Here is a 12,195-nt window from a genome sequence, read left to right as displayed (position 1 = left end):
ATTTGTTTGTCTTTGGTAAGCACATTTACTTGTTTCTTTTCTCTTTACAGGACACACTCCATTCTTGTGATTTTTGATTCTTCAGACCAGGAAGAATAAGATGTGTCTGTAGTTCTGATCATTCGTATTTTTCACTTCAAGGTTATTATATGTACCCAATATTGCTTCAAGTAAGAGAAATTTTAGTGGTGTATTTTCTTTCTTAATCTGTAGACGTATTTACCAACAAAAGCAAATGATAGACTGAATTGAAAACATTCCTATGGGCATTTTGATCTTTGAGGTTTAATGACACACTATCTTATAGTGTTAAACATTCTGTTGGTTTTCTCATCATTCAGCGTTTGTAAGATCATCAGATCTCTGATAGGGCTTCTTGGTGCTCTTTTCTAGGTACACACAATTTGTAGTTAATAAGTAAAACCCTTTTTGTTAATTTAGGGAAATAAAGTGTTTATTTAAGGAGTACAGATTTCCGAGGCATAAATGAAGTTTAACTTCTTGTGTGTCACTGAAAGATAGATGGAATGCGTATTTCTCACTCTGTTGCTACTCAAGAGAATTAGACAAACCCCTAAGCTGATTACCAAAGTGGAAAAAAATAACCAAACAAAAACCTCAAACCATTTGAAGGGGTTAAGTAATTTAATAAATTTAAATTCCAAGAGCAGGAACAGAGTTGTGGGGACAATCAAGAATGGCCTGAGTTATATTTTCTCTGTTATTTAGAATTTCCTGTGATTGATCCTAACTAATTAGGATCTTTTGTTCTGTGTTCCTTTGCTAATTTTTAATTATCTGGTAGTTAACTGGATTAATTAGTTTATTAGTCCTAATCAAACTTCTTTTTGCTTGGTGTACTTTAACATATGTTTTATTTCAGTATTATCCTGTTTAAGTGTTTATTGTTGCCACTATAAACAAGTCAAGTTGTAAGTTGTGTAGTGTCCTGACCCAGGGCCCTTGTATGTGAAGCCATTAGACGTGGAAGACAGATCCTCACCAGGTGTGTCCATTGTGACTTTGTTCTGTTTTGGCTTCTCTTGCAGATAGCTCATTCTGGACATGCTGCTGTTTTTTGCTTTGGGATTGCTTGTACATTTTGTTTTCTTTGCCTCCATCTTTGACATTTATTTTACATCTCCTTTGGTTCATGGAATGACTCCTCAGTTTACACCATTACCTCCTCCAGCCAAAAGATTAGTACTATTTGTTGCTGATGGCCTGAGAGCAGATGCTCTTTATGAATTAGATGAAGATGGAAACTCTAGAGCACCTTTTATTAGGTAAGGATCTCAGCAGGGTTAGGGGTGTGTCTCAGAAATGGTAGATTAAGTTTAAAATAGATTTATTATGAACTGATGAATATTTGCTGACAGTTGACAATCTTTTAAACTTTTTAAAATACTTTTTTTTTGAGACAAGGTCTCACTATGTAGACTGGCCTGGAACTTGCTATGCAGACCAGGCTGGCCACAAACTCAGAGATCAACCTGCTTCTGCCTCACAAGCCCTCCTCCATGCCTGACCTTTATTTTTTCCCCCTCAACTTAAAAAGTATATGAGTTTTTTCTTTCACACTCAGAACTGTAGTTATACATATTGTAGATTTTTTGGCTTTTTTTCTCCTAAAGAATTTGAAAATATGACAATGTAGTCTTTCTCCACCAACTACTATACTGCATGTGTTAAGAACAAAGACTGTTTTATATAGCTATATACTGTCCTCATATCAAACAAAATTTAACAGTATAATATTCTGCATGTCATTTTTTTCTACATAACCAAGCATATCTGATTTGTGGCTTGAAACAGTAGGGTGTAGTTTGTCTTTTATTTTTCTGGAATAAGGGAGTGTTTTCTTTTTCATATTACCTGAACTCTTTGATGCTGCTGTGGTAGGCAGTAAGTATATGATCCCGCTCAACTGGTTTTTGAGATATCTTTCCATCTTAAAATTAAGGTTTTGATTTGAGTCCTTGTATAAGAATCTTTCTTAAAGCCTTATGAGGCTTTTAATACTAGCATATGTTAATTGGTCTTCCCTTTTGTCTTTTAGGAATGTTATAATGCATGAAGGCAGCTGGGGAATATCTCACACACGTGTGCCAACAGAATCTCGGCCTGGCCATGTAGCCCTAATAGCTGGGTTTTATGAGGATGTCAGTGCAGTTGCCAAAGGTTGTATTCTGAAACAATTTTATCAAGTAAAATGCTTGCTATATAAACAATTTTCCTACCACAAAATCATGTTTTTAAAGATTTGATTTTGTGCGTGTGTGTTTGTTTATGCATCACATGTATGCCGGTGCCCATGGAGACTAGAAGAAGGTATTCAACTCCCTAGAACTAGGGTTACAGGTGGTTGCTGTAATTTTAAAAAAGCATATCCAGAGAGAAACCATGCAACAGAGTTCAGTTGGAGGGTTCTTTTTTATTAGTAGAAAAGTATCGTAAAAAGGGGAAAGGAGATTGGGGGAGACTCGCCTCTGGGGACAGGAGCAGTGGGAGAGTGGCAGGGTGGGGGAAGGAGGGAGGAAGGGAAAAAGAGAAGGGGGGGATGGGAGGTGGCCAGAGTCCTTTTAAAAGGGAATATTTTGAATAGGCACAGGTGCTCTTAGAGGCAGCAGCTGAGGGTGTATCTTATCAGAGCTCTAAATGCAGGCCAGTACAAACGCCTAAATACTAACAGTTGTGAGCCGCCCAGTGTTGGTGCTGGAAACCAAACCTAGGATATCTGGGTTTGTAAGAGCAGCAAGTGCTTTAACCTCTGAGCTATCTCTCAAGCCCTAAGATTGTGCTTTGAGATTCTTTGACAGGTCTTTGAGCATGTCTTACTCACATGAATACATCCTGGTATTGATTCTGGAATTAAACTTTAGTCTGTCATCATCCTGTTCTACAGAAAAAATATGTTTGTTAGACATTGTGATCAAGAATTTAAAAGTGTTGCCGGGCGGTGGTGGCGCACACCTTTAATCCCAGCACTCGGGAGGCAGAGGCAGGCAGATCTCTGTGAGTTCGAGGCCGGGCTGGACCGATAACCTCCAAAACAATACAGAGAAACCCTGTCTCATAAAAACCAAAAAAAAAAAAAAAAAAAAAGAATTTAAAAGTCTTAATAAATGAATTGTCTACCATTTATTTTAAGATAGGCTATAATATGCTAATAAAATCTGAGTTTTATGTGTTGTCATCAATACTATTTAAACATCGTTTTCTTACCATATTGTTTTCTTCATTACTCAAAGGATGGAAAGAAAATCCTGTAGAATTTGACTCTCTTTTTAATGAGAGCAAGTACACATGGAGCTGGGGGAGTCCAGATATCTTGCCTATGTTTGCCAAAGGTAAGGGATATTGATTGTATTTCCTCAAGTAGCAAATAAGTCAAAAATAAATGTTTTTTTATCCTTGCAGTATTGGAAACTGAACTCAGGGCCTCTTACATACTAGGCTTGTCTATTACTCAATTATACTCTATCCTGTAGATGGAGTTTCTGTCCCGCCTGGTCCCACAGCTGTTTAGTCCCAAATAAACACACAGAGACTTGTCGTTAATGTGAACCATTTGACTGATGTCTCAGGCTTATTATTTGGCTAGCTCTCTCTTAATTATTAACCCATAACTATTAATCTGTGTATTTCTATATGGCCTTATCTTATTGGAGAATGTCCAGTGTCCTATATTCCTGGTAGCTGCATGGCATTTCTCTTGATCCCTCTCTGCCTCCTCTCCCCAGAATTCTCCTCATCCGGTAGCCTTGCCTATACTTCCTGCCTACTACTGGCCAAGCAGTGTTTTATTCATCAACCAATAAGAGAAACATATACAGAAGGACATTCCCCTGTCACTATCCCTTAGTTTTTTTATTTTTTATGTAAAAACACAAAACAAACAAAAACTTCATTTAGTCAGGTGTAGTGGTGAATCCCAGCATTGTGGAAGCAGAGGCAAGTAGCTCTCACTGAGCCTGAGGCCAGCATGCCCTACATAGTGAGTTTCAGGCCAGCCAGAGCCATATATTCTGTGTTGTCAGGGTTGTAGCAAGTGCCTCTACCTGCTTAGCCATCTTGCTGGCTTTCTTTTTTTAAATTTTTGTATGTTGCTGTATTTAGTCATTTTTAGCGATTTTTATCACCTCTGAAGCCAGGAATGGGACCTACAGTGGATTGAACTGTCAGTTCAACAGACAAAATTTCTCCTTTGTTGTATTTTAAATATAGCTATATAACACTCTTAGTATTTTTGAATTCAATGAAATGATATATTCTATCATATAACAACCTTATAAACTTGAGCTCTAGTTTTCCTTTATATAAAATGCGTTGTAATATTGTATACCTTATAAGTTTGTTTTTAAAATTCAATGATTCATGTGTATCATAGATCAAAGTGCTTGATCTCTTTATGGGGACAGTGTTGGTGTCTGGCTCTTTATACTTAAATAATTGGTTAAAGAAGCCAGCAGATAGTTAAATAAGATTTTAAATATTCAAGCATTTATAATGGCTAATCTATTTATTGTGTCCTAATTTTGACACTTAATGTATATAATATAAATATGGCATTTAATGTATTGAAATGCCACATACTGTTCACTGCATCGACATTTGGATTTATTAAATTTATTAAATTTGTTTATGGGCACAAATCCACAAGTATTAAGTCATTTCTTGTTTAGAAAATTCATTTGTTTTAAAAAGTCAGCTGGTGAAGTTCATGTCACTAAATGATCTTTACTGGGAGCAAAGTGACAGATCATTTAATGAGAAGATTTTATAACATAGATAACATGGATATAAGTGGAACTACTGAAGCAAACTATGTGTTCAGAATTGTACATATGATGTTCATTAGACTGGTATTACACTAGACAGGTGTCATATGCTATTTATATATTTCATTCTTTAAGAAGCAGTGAGGGCTGATGAAGTTACTGTGGCTTACCAAATTAATCTTACTTCTAGCCACGTTGGTAGTACAGGACTGAAAGCTGTATTAGGACCAATAGGAATGTTTCATTATGTGTGGTAGGTAAATAACCAGCTCCTTCAATGTCTCCATTTGTGATGTGGTAAGAAGAATGGCTGAGCAGAGTCTTAGGGTCACTAGAATTGAGCTGATGTAGAATGTCATTACTTTATGCTATATCATCTTCATGACTTATATGAGCTTATCCACTCCAGGAATTGATGATAGATTCTTGATACAAATCTTAAAATTTTATATTTTTCCACCTATTTATTTGGCAATAAGCAGCATTTGACCTTCTTCCCTTAGTCCTTGCTTTTGAGTCAGGCTGACTTCAAACTTGTGATTTTTTTTGTCTCTATTTCCCTAGTGCTGGAATTACAGGCATACACTAGAGTTCCAGACTATTTATTTCCTTATGTTGAGACAGATACATATAATTTAAAGACAAGTGAAATGTTCTAGTTTGTTTTAGGAAGGACTATGCAAGCCATCTTCATTTATTTTATATTGTAACCTCTTGAGAGAACAGGTTTCAATGGAAATAAACTTGAGAACTTATTTTTATTTTATTGCATATTAGGATTTTGACTTTGATAAGTTAAATATGTTATTTTCTGGACAAAAAATATGTTGATGTATATCACATGATTCATGACACATAAAATAAGTGTTATTTCTTTCATAAAGCACTTTGTAATTAATTCTGCCTACTTGTAAAATTATTTAAGTAGAGCCAGGTATGCTGGGGCATGCCTGTAATCCTAGAACTCAGGAAGCTTAAGGAGAGGATCATTTTGAGGCCATGAGTTCAAGACTAGTTTGGATAATATAACAAGATTATCTCAAAGCAACAACAAAAATACTTTTGATCATTTCATGTTTTATGACAGCTAAAGGTTTTGGTTTTGTTTATTTTAATTGTGTATTTTCCTCTTTTTTCCTTTTAGGTGCTAGTGGTGACCATGTTTATACATATAGTTATGATGCTCAAATAGAGGATTTTGGTGCCCACGATGCCACAAAACTGGATACCTGGGTTTTTGATAAAGTTAAGGTGCGTGTTGTTTTGCTTTGTTTTGAAACAGGATCTTTTATGTAGACCAGGCTGGCCATAGTTTGGAACCTTCTTGCCTCAGTGTCATTAAGTCCTGTTTTACATGTGAGTACACCTGGGAAGGTATTTACTATGCAGTGGTTTATAACTAAATACACACTTATGTAAAGTCCTGGAAATTTATTTCTCAGTGAACTCATCTCAAGTTTAGTTTGCTGCGTGTCTGAACCTGAGCATTCGATGTTATACCATGCTATTTTAAAAAGAAATTAGATGTTCTACAATGACTAATAAAATTCTTTTTTGAAATAACGTTTAAAACTTTGTGTTTCTTAAGGTAAAATGAGCCCTAGATTAGGATCCACAAAAAGTTTCTTTCCATTTCTCATTTGATGAGTTACTGCAGGCAACTTTTAATTTTCTTATAACCTTGGAGCTTTTGTCTGTTAGTAGTGGGCCATGTGAGAGGTGGAGTATCTTGAAAATTCTGTTTCAGAGTAATACTTTTATAATAACTTTTATAAAGAAATTAGATTTAAAAAAAATTGGGGGCTGGACATACAATTCCGCAGCTAAGAGTGCCTGCTGGTATCGCAGATCCCCTATGTTTGCTCCTTAGCAATGACAACGAGCAGCTCACAACCACCGATAACTTCAGTTCCAAGGATCTGACACCATCTTCTGGCCTCCTCAGGCACTTGGTAAACGTACATATCATCACATACACATTAAAAAAGAAATCTCCTAAGAAGAAAGAAAAATCAGATAAGCTAGAACAGAGTAGCCAGCTAGCCTTTATTAAATGCCTACAAGCTTCTTTAAGTAGCAGAACTTTAAAAAACGCTTCAAACTGACTTGTTGAGGCACATGTTGAGCTCTACCTTATTAGCATTTCATAGCCTCCCAAATCATATGTCTGTGGTTAAAAGCTTTTGCTAGTTTTGGAAGAAACTATAAATTTTAACTCAAGTTAAGGAGAATACAAACGGAAGCTTAAGAGCAGTTTTATCCTTGAATAATTTCTGTTAATTATTCCACATACTTTTAAATACTTTATTTTTTTCAATGATACTCATCTTGTTGAAAGGTAGTACCTTTTAAATCTGTATACACTTATTTAAACAATAATGATACGTGTTATCATGATCTGTTTAAAATCATTTTAAAGCTCTCTCCTCAGGTACTTGCATACATTCTTATGAATGTGGGTCAGGGTGAATTATTTATCTCTGAAAATCTTATGGATCTAGTTTATTATTGTGATGTTAATATATTAAGTTCTGAACTTTACTTTGTTAAGTGGCATTTCTCTACCACAGGACACCCAAAACAGGTCCTAGTCATGGAAGAGGAAGTAGTTAGGAGTTCTCACAATCTTAGTAAGACATTATAGTTTTACTGAAATGACAGTGGGCAGGATGACGAAAAATGATCCATTTCTAAGTGTATTTAAATATAGTAAATGTTCTTGGACTGTTCCCACCAGTACTGTTGAAACTTTACTTCTTAACAAACTAGTTCATTTTTTTTTTAATTACAGTAGATCTGTGGTAAGAATGATATAAAATGAAGCCCTTTTTTATAATTATTTTCCTTATTATATCAGAATAGCTCAATGATTATTTGGGCAGAAATGTCTGAATTTCATGTTGCTGTGTCTTGATGACAAAATGAAACAATATAAAATGAATTAATTTCATTGATATTTATAAATTAACTAGTTTCCACCCCATTTGTTACATGCAGGACTTCTTTGATGCTGCAAGAAACAACCAGTCTTTATTCTCAAAAGTAAATGAAGAAAAAATCGTTTTTTTCTTACATTTATTAGGAATAGATACAAATGGACATGCTCACCGACCATCATCAAGGTAATTTTAATGATGTGTTCAATTGGAACTTGTGGGGAATAGCTTTTCTGTTTTGAAATTTTCTTTGTAATTATGACAACAGAACTAATAGTTTATGTAACATCTATCCTGTATAATGTTTTCAGTTATGTGATGTATAATTTTATAGTGGTTAAAATCACCTAACTTTGACCATAATGCACATTAAAATAAGTGAAATAGACTTGCACATAACAAAAGACATAGTTCCTTTGAGTGTTTATTTAATCAACATTGTATCTAGCAAACAATTGTAGAAAGTGTTGCTTATTACTTCTTTAGTGTTATTCTCAGCTTTGCAGACCATAAGAAAGAAGTAATCATTTAATTTTTTTCTTTATTTTGAATTGGTTTTATATTAACTATAATGTCTGCTGGTTTAATTACCAGCATGAATATCTCATATTTCCCTAGTTTAAGATGATGCACTGTTTTCATTAGTGGAATATGTTCCTATTAATCTATCTTTGTTCAACTATATGGGAAGCTTGAGTACAGTTTCTTCTCAACACTGCAGTAGATTTAAGTCACAAATACTTTATAAGTTGGGAATATTCTGTACTTTAAATAATGACACTTTCTTATTCAGATCACCAGAACGGTTCATAAGACTCAAACTTGAAAGTCTCCATTATCCTGTTTAGAATTTGAAAGTGTTTATTAAATACTTACTAATCAATATTTTCCTTTTAAAATGTTTCTGAAAACTATTTCAGGGTTTTAAAATTCATTAAAGGAAAAATATTTAGTCATACTAGGGACTCTGATTTTAAAATAGTAAAGATTAAATCTGAAAGTATTTCTTCAGTTCTTGACTATAAATTTAATGAGTTTGGGTTGAATAAATTTGGTTTCTCTAAAATAATTTAACTTATTCTTTTGTTTCTTTGTAAACAGGGAATATAAGGACAATATTAAGAAAGTTGATGATGGAGTGAAGGAAATTGTGTCAATATTCAAGCATTTTTATGGTGATGATGGGAAAACGGCATTTATTTTCACCTCTGACCATGGAATGACAGACTGGGGTTAGTCTGTCTTTCATTTCTACCTTAGTGAAAGTAGTGCAGATATAGCTTACAAATATTACTCTCATAAGATCAGGTGTTTGCAATACGCAAATGTCCAGCACGTAATCTTATGATTAAAATGATAAATAGTCTGACCTTTCTTTTCTTTAGTCTGACCTTCTAAAAAAGATCTTTCTGATTGTAAAAAGAACATAGTCTCATTTACAAGTGAAAAAGTAGGAAAAAAAACAAAACTCAAGTACTTTTCAATTTTCCCCACACCTTTCTATTAGAAAAGAAATTTTATCTGGAATCCCATACATGTGGAGGCAAAGGGAGTGATCAAAGTTAAGATGCATTACTGAGGACTGCCAGGACAACTGAGCTCCTGTGTTAGTTAAGTCCATGCTCCTGGTGAGATCCCCAAGGCAAATGTTGTTCTCAGAGAACGTTGTGATATAAAGGTGAAGTTTGAGCTCTTGAAGCACAAGATGAAATTCTAGTGAGCAGGGTTCCATTTTATAAAGTACTGCTCCATTTACCGTGAGGCTGGAAGAAAAGGATTTGTGTCAGTTATTTGTGCATAGCTGTGACCAAAGTACATGAGAGCAGCTTAAGAGGAAATATTTACTTTGGCTCACTGTTTTAGAGGATTCGTTGTGGTTGGCTGGCTTGGGCAGAACGCCATGTTTCTGGGGATGTTTGGCAGAGTATTCTTTACCCTGTAGTAGATGGGAAGCTTTGATCAGTTATGTATCACAGCAAGTATTGTCCCTCACTTTAAGATGCAGCTCCTTTGACTAAAGCCTACAAAAGCCCTAATATATGGATATCAGCATAGTTATTGAGAAGGCAATGTGACAGTCACATTATACCCATTTAGCAAAACAGCAGTAGTTTCCCCAGCCTTATGTGTATCAATTCTTTAAAACACAACATTTAGAGATTGTTTTGCATTCTCATCTGATGCTTTGTGATGTCTGTGCTGTAGGTTCCCATGGGGCTGGCCATCCTTCAGAGACTTTAACTCCTTTAGTCACCTGGGGAGCTGGAATCAAGTTTCCTGAGAAAGTATCAGCTCAGCAATCTGATGATGAATTTTTAAAAGGTACAAATATTTGTCTTTATAGTCACAAATGCCTGTGTATGTAGCATTTAATATACAACTAAAATTAAAGTAAGTCGACATTTAAAAAACAATGTGTTTTTATAAATCACTTCAAACTATTTTAAATCTCTCATTTTACTGATTGTGTCATTATCTTTGTCAAATGCAAATGCTCCAACTCAAGGAGTTGGTTAGTTTGCATTCTCTCCCTTTCTCTTTTTTCCTCAGAACTATTTGTTGAACATTCTGCAATAAACCACTCTCAGTAACTATTTTGGACTTTTTAGGAATTAGAAATTTCAATCTTTTTTATTATGTTAAAATTTGATTAGAAGGAAATAAGAATAAAACAAATAAGAAAATGTACAGTTTCTTAGAGGTAAATTATAAAATTAATTACAATTTTTCAACTCAAGCAAAAGATGTATTATTAATTATGAGATTGCAGAATCTACAAATATATGTCCCTTATATGAAAAGCTAGCTGTAGTACCAAGTTATTTCTCTCTAGACTCAGATGAAGACAGCACAGCATGTTTTCATGTTAGTCATGTTGCATTTTTCATAATGTTGTTTATATATTGTCAGTGCTAGCAGAGAATACCAGGCCAGGTCGTTGGCCTACAGTAAACTGTTATGATTCTTCCAGACTTATTTAAGCACAAATGAATAGAACTTAGAGAGCTTTTTTTTTACTGTGCTATCTTTGGAATAGTTCTTGTTTCCACAGATCTTTGTAACTAGCACAGGTTTGTCCCCCTCATGGTCCACATGTGGCCAATAATTGTTATGAACACTGCTTAATATAAAACCATAAGCTTACTAATAGGCTTATTTAAAAATTAAGTTTGTTTTTTGTTGTTGTTGCATATATTATTTATTTATTTATAATTCAATTGAACTATTCTTGAGCATGAACTTTGTAGAGGATGACATTGTATCCCAATGGCGTATAAAGCAGATGTATATATGCACTCATATAGATCTACCTCATGAAGCGAGTTTAAATACTAACTTAATATACTGTTTGAAAAAGTAGGGGCTAGTGATCGTAGTAGCATCACAGCTACAGCTTTAAATACTTTGCTAACCTCTGTCAACCCACAAAAGGGAGGGAGGTTATGTTGGCTGTTCTCCTATTAGTGGCTTGCCTTAGTAACTGAAGCACAGCTGTGGTGAGTAGTAATCTTGCTGGCAGTTGCCCTTAGGATTGTACTTTCCTCTTTGTTTCCTTGGATGTTTTGAACACTATATTTCCAAATGAACATGTTAAAAGCATAATAAATCACAGAAAATACTAAAGATTTACTTTTCAGTTTTTCTTTTTAAAAATTATGTAGAAATATCCCTCTGCTTTTTTCAATATCCTTTTTTTTCATACTTGGTTTAAGAGAGAGTTTCCAATACTTACCCTTTACATGGAGTGTCCAGCATGCCTGAAAATAAGTCGATTTGCTTTTGTTAAAAATCCTAACATCATGTTTTATATCTATGTCAGAATGGAAATTGGAAAACTGGAAGAGGCGAGATGTCAATCAGGTATCTATTTAAATTTAATTATGTTATTCCCTATAAAAATTTAGAGAACCATATGTAAAACTAGGTAGTTATAATAGTAGTAGTAACAGAATAATGACTACTTTTAGTGCAAGTGCTTTGGCCTAACTAATCTTCTTGTGCCAGTTAAAACAAAAAACTTGAGGTGGGTTGTTGAGATGGCCAAGTGGGCAAAGTGCTTGACCAATCCTGACCACCTGAGTTCAGTCCCCAGCACCTAAGACTGGCAGAAGGGAATTGACTCTACAAAGTTTTCCTTGGATCTCCACATGTATGCTGAGACATGCACGCTCCTCTCCCATCCTTCCACATACACGCAATAATAAGTAAATAATGTTTTAAACTCTCAATTGAAAATAAACTCCTTCTAGGGGTCTTAGGTAGGCAAAATTTCTTGTTAAGAAAGTAAGACCTAAATATAAATCCCTAGCACCCACATAAAATCCCTGCATGTCTTCCTGTGCCTGTAGCCTTAGCGTTGGGAGGTGAAGACCTGCAGATGCCAGGAACTTACTGACTAGTCAGTCTGCTCAGCAGACAGCAAATTTCTGGTCCAGTGAGAGACCCTATCTGAAAATATAAGATGGAGACCAATAGAA

General features: G+C 34.8%; 1 protein-coding gene across 3 annotated transcripts in view; it reads left to right on the top strand.

Annotated features, from left to right (window-relative positions):
- Pign (phosphatidylinositol glycan anchor biosynthesis class N) overlaps positions 1 to 12,195 on the top strand; it is a 123,749-nt gene that overhangs the window by 4,881 nt on the left and 106,673 nt on the right. For all 3 annotated transcript variants that reach the window (XR_005873945.1, XM_040738107.1, XM_040738106.1), the window contains exons 2-10: positions 51 to 170; positions 1,050 to 1,286; positions 2,060 to 2,181; positions 3,252 to 3,350; positions 5,926 to 6,032; positions 7,779 to 7,903; positions 8,819 to 8,949; positions 9,923 to 10,039; positions 11,538 to 11,578. Coding sequence is in view for 2 of the 3 variants with exons in the window: in XM_040738107.1 (XP_040594041.1) it covers positions 1,066 to 1,286; positions 2,060 to 2,181; positions 3,252 to 3,350; positions 5,926 to 6,032; positions 7,779 to 7,903; positions 8,819 to 8,949; positions 9,923 to 10,039; positions 11,538 to 11,578 (963 nt within the window). In the remaining variant the exon portion in view is untranslated. The remainder of the gene's footprint in view (positions 1 to 50; positions 171 to 1,049; positions 1,287 to 2,059; positions 2,182 to 3,251; positions 3,351 to 5,925; positions 6,033 to 7,778; positions 7,904 to 8,818; positions 8,950 to 9,922; positions 10,040 to 11,537; positions 11,579 to 12,195) is intronic.

The sequence above is a fragment of the Mesocricetus auratus genome, unplaced genomic scaffold (genome assembly GCF_017639785.1).
Source record: "Mesocricetus auratus isolate SY011 unplaced genomic scaffold, BCM_Maur_2.0 Super-Scaffold_100676, whole genome shotgun sequence".
Taxonomy (NCBI): domain Eukaryota; kingdom Metazoa; phylum Chordata; class Mammalia; order Rodentia; family Cricetidae; genus Mesocricetus; species Mesocricetus auratus.
The sequence above is the reverse complement of the archived record's forward strand: the minus strand, read 5'-3'. Positions and strand labels throughout refer to the sequence as shown.